Genomic DNA, 12864 nt, shown 5'->3' on the forward strand with positions numbered 1-12864 from the left:
TATTAGAAGTTCGTAATCTGTGTGATGCTTTGTTATGTTTGTACTTTGTCCAAGACAACAGACGGAAACTAGCTTCTCTGCCAAATCTGGTGCATGCATGTTGTTCTCTGAAACTAATGCCAATACACACTATCCTGAAACTAAAAAAATAAATACAAATACTGGTACCTATATTTTGTAATGTACATGTGTACATAATAAACTGAGACAGAATATTCTTAAAATTGCACCTAATTTTCTTAAGAAATTTCAGGTTCGTGGTTGTTCATGTTATTCACTTATTTTAAAGGATAGTTTTTACATGTGAACATTTTTATTGTGTAATTTTTTACTTTTTTCACTCAAACAGAAAAGTCTGGAGATGACATTATTTCTTCTTATTATGAGAGGTTACGGAAAGCAATTTGGAATTTTATACTGCGTTTAAGTCATTCTAGGAATGTTGTGATTTTTACAATTGTTAACTCTGACTTTTTTACTGATTCTACACTTGTTAAATACCGGCACCAGCATCTTTATACTTGTTATTGAAGATAGGGTGTGTGTACACATGTCGTTTTTACATTTATAACCCTTTTTTAATGCTCATTATACTCTATGGACTGTAACTACTTACATGTCTGATACAAATAAATAAATAAATAAATACATTTATAGATTATTTATGTGTTTTTATTTTACTGGTCTGACCCAGTTCAGATCACAGTGGGCTGAATGTGGACCCTGAACTAAAATAAGTTTGACACCCTTACATCGAAGGCAGCAGCATGTGAATAGTGTGCTGAATATTTGTGCCGACAGTCCGTAAATGCCTCATGGTACCACGCAGCCATGGTAACCGTGAGACGCTAAGCTAACGGCAACATGGCGCGGTTCCTGCTACTTTAGCGGCTAATGGAAACAATACGTGTAGCTAATAATAATGTTTAAGAACATATTTTCCTGATAGATACCTCTCACACGAGTCATGTCTTAAGTTCGTTATTTGTCGCTTGTCTGAATTTTACTCAAAGTTACTTCTCCGTGGTTTTCAACTTAGCTAACAGCTAACTAGCATCTGTCTGTTATGCTAGTTAGCCGGTTAGTTGACAGAAGTACAACTCTGGTGGACTACTGAACGAAAGCTGTTGAACGCTCCCCATGGCTTTCTATGAAGTCTATTCCCACCCGGCTTTGATTCGGTACAAAACGAGTGTTTGTACGAAAGCCACACTGTTTCTGGTAGTTGTTGTTTGCCTCACATACATCCCACCTCTGCTGGTTGCCTACAGGAGCCAAGGTACAGACACACTATTAGACTGGTCTGCTTTTATTACTGCAAGGATGTGTATGCACAACTGTTAAAAGCTACATGGTTTCAGGTTTCTGGATAAAGAGAAGCACCTATGAGGAACAGCCGGTGGTCAGGTTTCAGTACCAGACTTTACTGGTGGCAGCTACCAGTACTGATGGGGACTATGTGGCCTGGAGCACCTTCCCTCACCTCAACAACATGCTTGGATCCAGACTTCGCATCCCGTCTGTCTCTGTAAGAATATATTTAACACAGACAGAAAATGTCCACCTCTGAGTCCTGTCAACTGTGTTATATAATATGTAATATTTCAGTTTAATATGACAGATTTATTAACCTTTATTTAAAAATCGTCTAATTTTAGGCGTATTAATAATTTAGAAAAAAAATAACTTAGAGGTAGAACATTTAAAATCATAGTCATGGATTTAGAAAAAAAAAAAAAAAAAAACATAATCAAACAGATTCTTTAATTTCTCATTTTCTTTAGCCTTAGAGCCAAGCGCTTTATAAAAAAAAAAAAAAAAAAAACGAAGAAAAAAAAGTTTTAAATGAGAATAAAACATGCAAATACACTTGAATACCCACCTTCAGTTCTCCTGGTTGTAGATGTATATGATCTGTGTTTGTTTTGTTTATTCTAGGCTCATATTAAGTCAAATATAACAGGTGACAGTAATGAACCTTAAAGCTTTTCTTCTTTATTTCAATAATAATAATAATAATAATAATAATAATAATAATAAGACATTTTATTTATAGGTGCCTTTCAGGACATTCAAGGTCACCGTACAAATTTGTTAAAAATAAATAAAACACAATTAAAATTACACATATACATATATATTGTACGTACCAAGAACCCGCCTGAAGACTAAAGGTGACAGAGCCTTTTCTGTGACAGGTCCAAGGTTCTGGAACTCTCTGCCCCAACATTTCACATGTGCACAGTCTGTTGAACATTTTAAATCTATTCTAAAGAAGCACCTACACTACCAGGCAAAAGTTTGGACTCACCTGGTTTTTCTTTATTTTCATGACTATTTCCATTGTAGATTCTCACTGAAGGCATCAAAACTATGAATGAACACATATGGAATTATGTAGTTTAAAAAGATGTGACAAAACTCAAAGCATGTTTTATATTTTAGATTCTTCAAAATAGCCACATTTTGCTTTTATTACTGCTTTGTGCATTCTTGGCATTCTCTCAATGAGCTTCATGAGGTAGTCACCTGAAATGTTTTCCAAAAGTCTGGAAGGAGTTCCAAATGATGCTGAGCAATTGTTGGCCATCTATGGTCCATCTCATGTCATTTAAATAAGAAGATGAGTCCAAACTTTTGCCTGGTAGTGTATTTGCACTGGCTTCTAATACACGTGTATGGCTTTAATTTGTTTTATCTTCTGGTTGTATTTTTAGAGACTAATTATCTTATTATTGTGTATCTTTTTTTTTTTTATCAGTTTTGGCATATCTTATCTTTTATATCCATAAATTTTTATTGTTTTATTATGTTTTATATTTTGGCCTATATCCTTGTACAGCACTTTGGACACTTTGCGTTGTTGTAGAAATAAACCAGACTTTGATCTTGACCTTGACCCTATTACACCAGGAAAAAACGGGTTGAGATTAAAAATGTCTTTTGCAGGAGTGTCGAGGCCAAGACAGCAGCAGCAGAAGTTATAGACTATTAAAAGACACTTCATCCATATATCTACAACAAAACACATACTAAAACTCCATTCTAAAACCATAAATATAACATTATAACATTACACACCATCAATAATTTAAAAAATACTAGAAGTGTAACATCAGTGTTCCTTAAAAGCATCTCAAAGCAGAAACCGGTTCAATCAGTTAGAAAAACATCTACATCCAGATTTATCCTTTTATTGTTCATTTAAAATGACTTTGAATGTATTTAAATGGACCAGATCCTTCAGTTTTAGATGAGATGTAGAAGAGATTCATTGTTTTTTATTAGTGGTTTGAAAACAGGCATTGGACAAACAAAAAAATAAACTCTTTCTTTCTTTCTTTGCTCATATGATGCAGGTGAGAGAAGAGGACAAGAACCAGGATGGGAAGTTGGACCTCCTGAATTTTCAGCTGGAGCTGCCGCTAAAACCTGATGAACAGGTTTACAGCATCCAGCTACTGCTCACCTTCAGCTACCAGCTCTTTGTATGTATCATGTCCAAAGCACACACTTTAGATTCATTCACACTGCAGTTTCCTACTGTTCAGTTCAGATTTTGGGATAAAATCCATTTTTGTTAGGTGGTTTTTACATTATATTGTAAATGCGATGCTATCAGACTCATGTGTGAACAGTCTACGATCTTGAAGTGACATCACATGCATCACACTGTGTTTATTGAAGTAAATATGGATTTTTCTGGGTCCCGCTTCCTTCAGTACAGACACATCTGTCATGACATCTGTTGCATTTCATTGATGCAAAAGTCAGATGAAATGATAAAATTATATTTACAAAAACAAGCAAAAAATGAACAAAATTCTCAAAAAGTAAGAAAGATTTGCCAAAACTGATCAAAATTCTCATGCATTTTAAGAAAATTCCCATTTATTCATAAACTATAAGAAAAATGGGCCAAAAATGAAAAAAATTGATCACATATTAAGAAAATTTTGTTAATGTTCTCCTCATGTTTTCCATTTTTGGCTCATTTATCATAAATTTAATGAAAAACAAGACAAAAATTAACAAAATTATCAATAAAATGAAGAAAACTAGTGAAAAATGAACAAAATGATCACGAATTAAGATCATTTTGTTCATTTTTGGCTCATTTATCATAAATATAAAGAAAAACTACCAAAATATGGCTCTTTCCGGGTCCTGCCTCCATCAGCGCAGAACTATGACATCTGTTGCACTTTATCTGACTTTTACATCATTGAAATGACCGCTCAGTCTGAAGTCACATTCCAAAATATCAGACATGAATCTGATTTAGGACCAGATGTGAACGTGTCCTGGTTCACCTGGTTGGACTGCCTTCTCCTCGTATCAGCGTTTGTGTTTGTTGTTGACCCTTACAGGAGTGTTTGTGTGTTTGTGTTGTGCAGCGGATGTCTACGGTGGTGATGCAGAGTCTGGCCTATGTTCAGTATTCTTCTTCAGTCCCTGGATCCAAACTGTTCATCAATGGAGACCTGAGGCTTCAGCAGAGGACGCCCCTGCCCCACCGAGGCCTCTACAACATCTACAATGTGAGACCACGTCAACTCATCTTTCATTCTGGTCACTGTGTCCTGCACTTTGTCTTCAATACACTATATGGACAAAAGTATGTAGACACGTCAAATTTGGGTGTTTCTTTTCTAACAGGGGTCTGGGATACAAAACAGTAAATATCACTGCATTGGTTAGTTTGGTTTAAATTGTTATCTTTGCTTCTGAAATGCCTCAGAGATGGTTTTGACTTAATTTCTCTCAGTTTTGATTTTGTTTTGGTTTTGTTGTTGTTTTTAATCCATGACTATGATTTTAAATTTTCTAAATTTCTAAAATATCACTTAGGAAGAAAATGCTCCCATTAAACTTTAAGGAAATATTTATGTTTATCTGTTGAATCATCATGAACAGGACATCTTACAGCTGTAGACATGATGTGTCCCAATATTTATGTCCATATATTTTATAAACATCAATATTTCCTTAAAGTTTAATGGTAGATTTTTCTTCCTCAGTGAGATGTGAAGTAAAGTAGATGGTTAGTTGTGGTAGAAAATTATTATTTACAGTCAGAGCATGAAAAATATTTGAGAAATTTCGAGGTAGAACATTTAAAATTTAAAGACGTTCAAAAAGAAACACCTGAATTCAACGTGTCCGCATACTTTTGTCCATAGAGGAAATTGCAATTCTTCTGAGGTAAAATCTTATTTTTTATTTGCAAGTGAGCCCCGACCTCTACAGAGTGTCGCATCAGTCTGAGTCCTAACCCTAACTACGGACCACAGATACCAGATGTTATATCTTCTTGTCAGTTACCATAACCTTAGTTCTTCAGTTCTATCTTTACTGAACAGATGTGACAAGACGGACACCAGTTATCTGATAAGTACCAGGTCAACCGTCACAGACATGCCATCTGCTCACTAAAAATAAAAATATGTAAAATATGTAAGTGTAGATGACATAGACCATGAATACAGGTCCAAAGGCAAAGGCGTAGTTACAGACTCAACTCAACTTTATTTCTAAAACAAACAGCACAGTTGGCCAAAGTGCTGCACACAGACATAAAAACAAATAAAAACACATAAAAGAATGAATAAAATTAATAAAAGTAGCTATACATTAAAACAATAAAAGCCGACCTCTCACACTCAGACATAAAAAGACCAAAAATTCCATTACAGCAGACAGACAGATGGATAGGTAGGTAGATTCACAGTACTTACATGTCACTTTTAAATTTCTTTTTCTTGCCATGTTTGTAAAGCAGCAGAAGTATAAACTTACAGTCGAGGAAAAAAGTATTAGACCATCAAAAGCCATCAAAAACAATAGTTCTGCAATCCAGTACTAACTTATGTGTGTGTCATGTGACTAAAACAGACAGAAAAAAAACAGGGAATGCCTAAAAACACTTTTTTTGTCAGTACAATGTCATAGATACTGATGGAAGAACTGAAGGGATTTTGGTTTTTATCAAGAAAACATGTTAAATGGATAGATATCAGCTCTGAAAATAAACTACTATGAGCTATTTTTGTCCTTATCATTATATTTGTCCAAACAAATGAACCTGTAGTTGTACCAGGCATTAAAATGAACAAGAAATTGAAGAAAAGAAGAGTGGTCTAATAATTTTTTCCACGACTTTAGAAGTTTCCATTAAACACAACTCAGATGAGTCTGTTTAGATCAAGAACAGAACAAAACTATGCAGTTAAATTTCTCTTAAAACACTTCCATTACCGTTCTCGATTTTCCTCATCCTTATATTTTTTCCTTTAAACCAGTGATTCTCAACTGGTGGGTCACGGCCCAAAAGTGGGTCCAAACCCCTTTTTAGTGGGTCAGGGGCCTTTGTCTGGGTTGAAATAATGTTAATAAACCAATCGTGTGCTTTGTTTTTTATGGAGCTGAGCGCCGTCCATTCACACTCCCCAACAGTAGGTGGCAGTAATGTGCTGTAATGATAATTAACACCAGACATTTAACAACATAAAAGAAGAATCAAACATTCATATTCATGTCATAGAGAAACTCAGGTTTGACGACGACCACATCAGATACGGTTTTACCTACACTGGACAAAACCTCAGTGTGTTTAATTCTGGAAAAAGTGACTGAATGAACTTTTAATTTGTAACTTTTTAGTTTTGGTTCAAATGGACCTAATTTAGCATAAAAGGGAATATTTCCATATTTATCATCGCCACCTGCTGGTCAGTTTGGTTTCTCATTAAACTGGTCTTCTGTGTTTTCATGCTGTGATATTCTATTTGATCTCAGGTTCAAAATGCACCATCTTTATTAAATACATTTGAGAACTTTAACTTTGGGTCGTGTCTTATCATTGAGGGGTGATGGTGGGTGCTGAAGCCAGAGCAGTTGAGAACCACTGCTTTAACTCTTTAAAACCTGACGTGTCATCTCTGACTCACCCTGCACATATGCAGTTTGAATTGAACTGAAAAATCTTTAACGTTGCATTTTGGTTTGCAACAGAAGTGTACATATCTCACATTTCACCAAAACAATCAATCGCACATAATAGAATAAATGGATGGATGTAACTCTTCACTGTTTCTGTTTCTGAAACCTGAGATGTTGCACTGTATAGGATTTATTGAGTCATTACGGTAATTTCACTCACGCCTGTCCTAGAAGCTAGAGAAGAAGGAATTTTAGTAGTATTATAACATGCATTAAATTGTAAATAATCATCTAAATTTTGAAAGACCTGGAAAAATGGTCAAATGGACTCACTCAGCATACTTTCTAAGCTTTTAATTAATCAAAATAAGAAAAGAAAACTCCAGGTGGACCGTTTTAGGCTTAGGGTTTAAAGGGTTTTTAAACTGGTTTATGTTTCTACTTTGCTTTAATTCATCCGTTGGACTGTTCCATTATTTAACCCTAACTGTTCTGACCCAACACATTTATACATTCAGTTCATCTCCTTCTGTCTCTGAGAAGAATTTCTACATTTTAAAGCCACATTTATTAGGATGTTGCTGCCTGAGGTCTAATGTCTGTGTGTTTTTCTTCTTTGCGTTTTCCCAGGTGTCGGTGATCGATGGTTCCAGTCCATTTGCAGCTTCATACGACCTCGAAAACATCATTCAAATGTACCAGGACAGAAACCGTACGTTGACAACAGCTCTGACTTTGCTCCTTATTTTCTCTCAGACTGAATCTCCAGTGTTCTTCAAACCCACTGACAGTTCCATGTTTGTCTGGTTCCGTTCCAGTGTCCACGGTCCTGTCCTGTCCCATGCCGGTCTGGACCGTCGGACGAGCGGCTGCTTCTCCGTTTCAGCTGAAGGCTCAGATCCGCTACCCCCTGGAGCTCATTACATATCCTTCAGATCAAACCTTTACATGTCAGCTGTTCTAGTACGCACAGTTTTATCCTTTCAGACCAAATGTGAATGAACATGAACAAATACCCGTAAAGAGTAAAACATTTTCTTTTTTATTCTTTTCGTGAAGTTATTGTGATGATGTGATGTATTCTTGATCGATGAAGTGTAACTCGGACTCAGTGTGTGAAACATTGCACCCGCTCAAAGGTGATTTAAACAGGAAGGGAAAGAGGATAATAATAATGGATTATATTTATATAGCGCTTTTCTATGAACACAAACTCAAAGTGCACAGTGGATCCATTACACTGGTCTACAAGGAAAATGCTTCCAGAATAAAAGTAATGAAATTTTACCACATGAGAGTCACTGATGAAGAAAAATCAAGTAAACAATGCTGGTTGGCTGAACTTTCCAAGATACAGCCTTGGGTCAAAATGTGAAATTCAAGAATTAATGAGAGAATGGGTTTGACTCAAAAGGAATATTTGTCTCAGAGCTACAAGATTACAACAGCACATGACTGGGACAGAGTGGGATTCAAACCGCCAACCCTTTGATTATTGGACAACCCGCTCTACCATCTGAGCCATGGCCACCCCCAAAAGAGGAGATGTAAATGTAAACATTTTCTTAATGTAATTTTACTTTTTTCACTTTAAAACACATAGAAAAGTTTGTTATTTCTCATTATTTATCAATCAGTCAATTTATAACAACATTTAAAATTGACAATTCATTTACAAGAACATTTTTTACATTTTGTAACAGGACACCCCAGAGGCAGTCCTCAGCTTATAAATGGGGGCCTTAAACATGTGATAAGAGACACAACTTACATTATAATCTTTAATAAATTCAGATGTTCATGCGCATTTATAGGTTATTATGTTGTTTTATGTATTGTATTTTACTGGTCTGACCCACTTTAGGTCATATTGGTCTGAATGTGGAACCTGAACTAAAATGAGTTCGACACCTCTGCTGTTGAACTAAATCTGTGTCAATGACGCTCATTTAATACAGTGAGTCAAAGCTCAGGTGTCAGCTGGTAACAGTGGATCTGATTTAAGTGACCTGACCCTTGAACCCACTCACCTCATGTGTTATTTTGTACATTTCACTCATGCTGTACCGCTGTCTGTGCCTTAACCTTCCTCTACTTATCGTCCCGGCTTCTGGGAAACCATTAAATTTGCCTGGATTCAGTACGTCAGTGTTCTTCTCATCTTCCTCTGGGTCTTTGAACGCATCCAGAGATTTGTTTTTCAGAACCAAGTTCTAACTACTGTACCCATCCCACTGGGGAAACCTCACCTCTCATGACCACAGGTACGTACACTATATGGACAAAAGTATGTGGACACGTTGAATTCAGGTGTTTGTTTTCTAACAGGAGTCTGGGATACAAAACAATAATGACTAATGTAATAATATAGTTTTATATTGGGATGAATATCATTGCATTGGTTAGTTTGGGTTAAATTGTTATCTTTGCTTCTAAAATGCCTCAGAGATGGTTTGGACTGAATTTCTCTCAGCATTGATTTAGTTTCCTTTTTTTTTTTTGTTTTTTTTTTTTATCCATGACTATGATTTCAAATATTTTACCTCTAAATTTCTAAAATATCACTTAGGAAGAAAAATCTCCCATTAAACTTTAAGTAAATATTTATGTTTAATCTCAAATCATCATGAACAGGACATTTTACAGCTGTAGACATAATGTGTCCCAGTATTTATGCCCATATAGTTTATAAACATCAATATTTCCTTAAAGATTAATGGGAGATTTTGTTTTTTTAATCCATGACTATGATTTTAAATGTTCTACCTGTAAATTTCTCAAATATTTTACATGTTCTGACTGTAAATAATCATTTTTTACCATAACTAACCATCGACTTTCTTCACATCTCACTGAGGAAGAAAAATCTACCATTAAACTTTAAGGAAATATTAATGTTTTTATTTTAATTCATCATGAACAGGACATCTTACAGCTGTAGACATGATGTGTTCCAATATTTATGTCCATATATTTTCTAAACATCAATATTTAATTCAGTTAATTTGTAAAAAAAAAAAAAAAAATCATGCAAAAATGAACTGATTTTGAATTCTAAATTTCTAACCCAATACAAATTGTGAAAAATAATATGACTTTTTATAACCTGAAGTGCAAAGTGTGGATAATATGCTCACCTGGATGCTGGAAGGGTAAACTAGTAGTATTGTAACATTAAGGAGCTGAAGTTAAGCCTTGTTGTTGCAGCCCAGTCTGTTTTATCTGTTTTACCCCAGTGTCTAAGTCACACATTTACCCTCATGTGTTTCCACAGGAGGTGAAAAACCACATCAACTGCTGAATATTTGGCTCGTCTTTACGCCTTCATACTTCTGTGACATGAACATCAGACATAAAAGCACAAAGATTGATTCATGTGTTCATCTGTTCCTGAACAGGTTTGTACAGGAGTCAGGCGGATTCCTCAAAAACACCTTTTCTCTTTTGATGCTGAAAAAAACATGAAAGACGTTTTATATTTTTATCATTTGTATGTTTATGAGAATTTTGTAACAGTAGAGAAACATCCTGTCCCCCGTGTTAGTCTGTACATAGTATTTGGGGATAATAAACAATAAATACATGTCCATTTTTGGTCTTTCTAACTTCATGTAACGTCTAATTTATATGGATCTTATGTCTTAACAGTGTAGGTAGGTAGGTAGGTAGGTAGGTAGGTAGGTAGGTAGGTAGGTAGGTAGGTAGATAGATAGATAGATAGATAGATAGATAGATAGATAGATAGATAGATAGATAGATAGATAGATAGATAGATAGATAGATAGATAGATAGATAGATAGATAGATAGATAGATAGATAGATAGATAGATAGATAGATAGATGTACACATATCAGAAATATTACAAGACATTTTGGTGTTCTTTTTGCCCATTTGAAACATGTGTTTATATGGGTGTATTTGTGGGGATGCCACCTGGATTGGGGGTGGGGGGGCAAGTTCACAATTGTGTAAGAAATGATAAATAAAGTTAAAAAAAAAAATATTGCAAGACAAAAGGAAAGAAAATCGTAATTAAATTAACTATAAAAACAATGAAAAACTGGTCTTTGCACATTAGAAAATACAAGTAGAAATAATAAAGTAGAAATAATAAATAACAACTGGGGGTACATGAAGGCACTCCAGGGGGTACGGGAGATTTTGAAATATATTTAAAAAGTAGCATCCATGCAAAAATCCTTTAAAAATAATTATTAAATTAATTAAATATCTCAGAAAAATATTTAAGTTCATAAAATGTATTTTATATTCAGTAGACTATTCAATTTCATCCTCCTAAAAGCCCAGAGTCTCCCCCATACCAGAATGGTTCGACCCAACCTGTCACATGCCACCTAGCGTCACCTGTCAATCACTTGAAAACTCAAAAAATGGAGTCATGTTTGAAGCGTAACTCTTTTTGCGAACAGATCTTTACTTTGATCCCAAAGGAGGACACTTTATGTTGATAATTATTTTTATGTGCACAAATCTTTATTTATAATTAAGTTGATTCTTTCTTTCTTTTTTTAGTTATATCTTTTTATTTCCAAATAGTTCAAGAGAGACCATTACAAATGGAGTTCCAAAGTTGAATAAATCAGACACTGATGGCACAGCACTCTGTTTTAAGTCTTTTTTTTTTTTTTTTTTTCAACCAAAAATGCTTTGCACTGGTTAAGGGGTACATGACTGAAAAAAGGTTGAGAACCACTGTTCTAAGGTACACAATATATACATATACAGTTTAATAATAGCAAAACTACTAATGATAATTAGAATAAATAAAGGAATAAAGTCAGAATATGATAATAATAATAGTAAGGAAACTAAATTACCAACAACAAACAAACATCGCACACTGAAATAAACAACATAAACAACATCGCACCCCAGAACTACAGAGTTGTACATGTTTCCATGTTGTCAGTTTTACAGCGCCACAGTGAAGGGGGTCTGGTCCAGATCTGAATGAAATATGGCCCATGGATGGTAGACGCTGTACTTCAAACATATGAGCCATGACATGACCGTATCTCAACAACTGTACAACCTGTTCTACAGCAGACCAGTTTATGTTCATACAGTCGACTCAGATGGAGCTGCGTCATCGGCCATACGGGGAAAGTTTCCTGGATTCTGTTCAGGACTCTTTACTTTATCAGAATCAGAATCAGAATACATTAAATTATTGTGTATTACAGCTCCTCCATGCAAGTATAATTAAAGTAGAGGGAAAAATATACACACATGTATATATACACAACTCTAAATATGCATATACAACACTATTAAACACAGAACAGCAATTTGTACAATATGTACTAGACAATATATTATTAATATGATAATTAAGAAATATATGTAGATGAGTCTAAAAATTGTTACAAGTATGTGGTTATAATGAGGGATACACTATTATTAACAGTATTAGTTTGGACTAATTATAGTAAATATTGTGGTTTTAATTGAAACTTGAATAATTGTACAACATATGAAAGAGTTAAGATAAACAATTATGATGCTTAAGAACAAGAGCTGAAGGGACAGTGTGTTGTGTATTTTTCATGGTGTTTTGTGGATGCAGGGCTGATGTGAGGATAATAGGAACCAGTTCAGGGACAGGAGTTGTGGTTTTCATTTTCCCTCTGATTCAGTGTCCTTGGAGATGTTTGAACACACATGTTCACGTCCAGGTTTGTTGTGTGTGTGTTTGCAGGATGTGTTTTAAGTTGCATTAAACCCCTGGAATTTTTCCACATCTGGACCGGCACCACAGGATTATGTCACTGAATCCATTCGCCGTTTGCCAGTTTGTGTTTTGTAAGAGTTCCACCCTGTTCGCTCCACTTTAAAAAGAACGTTTATGTCGCATGTTCTGGGCATTTAGAAGCTTCTGTTACATCGACAGAGCAGCTGA

General features: G+C 35.0%; 1 protein-coding gene across 3 annotated transcripts; it reads left to right on the forward strand.

Moving 5' to 3' along the window:
* The first annotated feature begins 809 nt into the window (after positions 1 to 809).
* LOC115421460 (transmembrane protein 231-like) lies at positions 810 to 10529 on the forward strand. Of its 3 annotated transcripts, XM_030137362.1 has the most exons (9): positions 810 to 1279; positions 1362 to 1528; positions 3360 to 3488; positions 4398 to 4541; positions 7573 to 7654; positions 7761 to 7866; positions 9038 to 9206; positions 10217 to 10254; positions 10341 to 10529. In XM_030137362.1, the coding sequence occupies exons 1-7, from the start codon at positions 1141 to 1143 to the stop codon at positions 9198 to 9200; spliced, it is 930 nt and encodes a 309-aa protein (XP_029993222.1). In that variant the 5' UTR covers positions 810 to 1140; the 3' UTR covers positions 9201 to 9206; positions 10217 to 10254; positions 10341 to 10529. The 3 variants fall into 3 exon arrangements, with proteins under 3 accessions (XP_029993222.1, XP_029993221.1, XP_029993223.1); XM_030137361.1 differs by having other exon boundaries at positions 10217 to 10529; XM_030137363.1 differs by lacking the exon at positions 10217 to 10254.
* The last annotated feature ends 2335 nt before the right edge of the window (positions 10530 to 12864 follow it).

Source organism: Sphaeramia orbicularis, chromosome 6 (genome assembly GCF_902148855.1).
Source record: "Sphaeramia orbicularis chromosome 6, fSphaOr1.1, whole genome shotgun sequence".
Taxonomy (NCBI): domain Eukaryota; kingdom Metazoa; phylum Chordata; class Actinopteri; order Kurtiformes; family Apogonidae; genus Sphaeramia; species Sphaeramia orbicularis.

Coding starts and splice junctions, on each gene's coding strand:
- LOC115421460 (XM_030137361.1), top strand. CDS start 1,141: ATGGCTTTCTATGAAGTCTATTCCCACCCGGCTTTGATTCGGTACAAA. Junction 1,529..3,359: donor TTCGCATCCCGTCTGTCTCT/GTAAGAATATAT, acceptor CATATGATGCAG/GTGAGAGAAGAGGACAAGAA. Junction 3,489..4,397: donor CCTTCAGCTACCAGCTCTTT/GTATGTATCATG, acceptor TGTGTTGTGCAG/CGGATGTCTACGGTGGTGAT.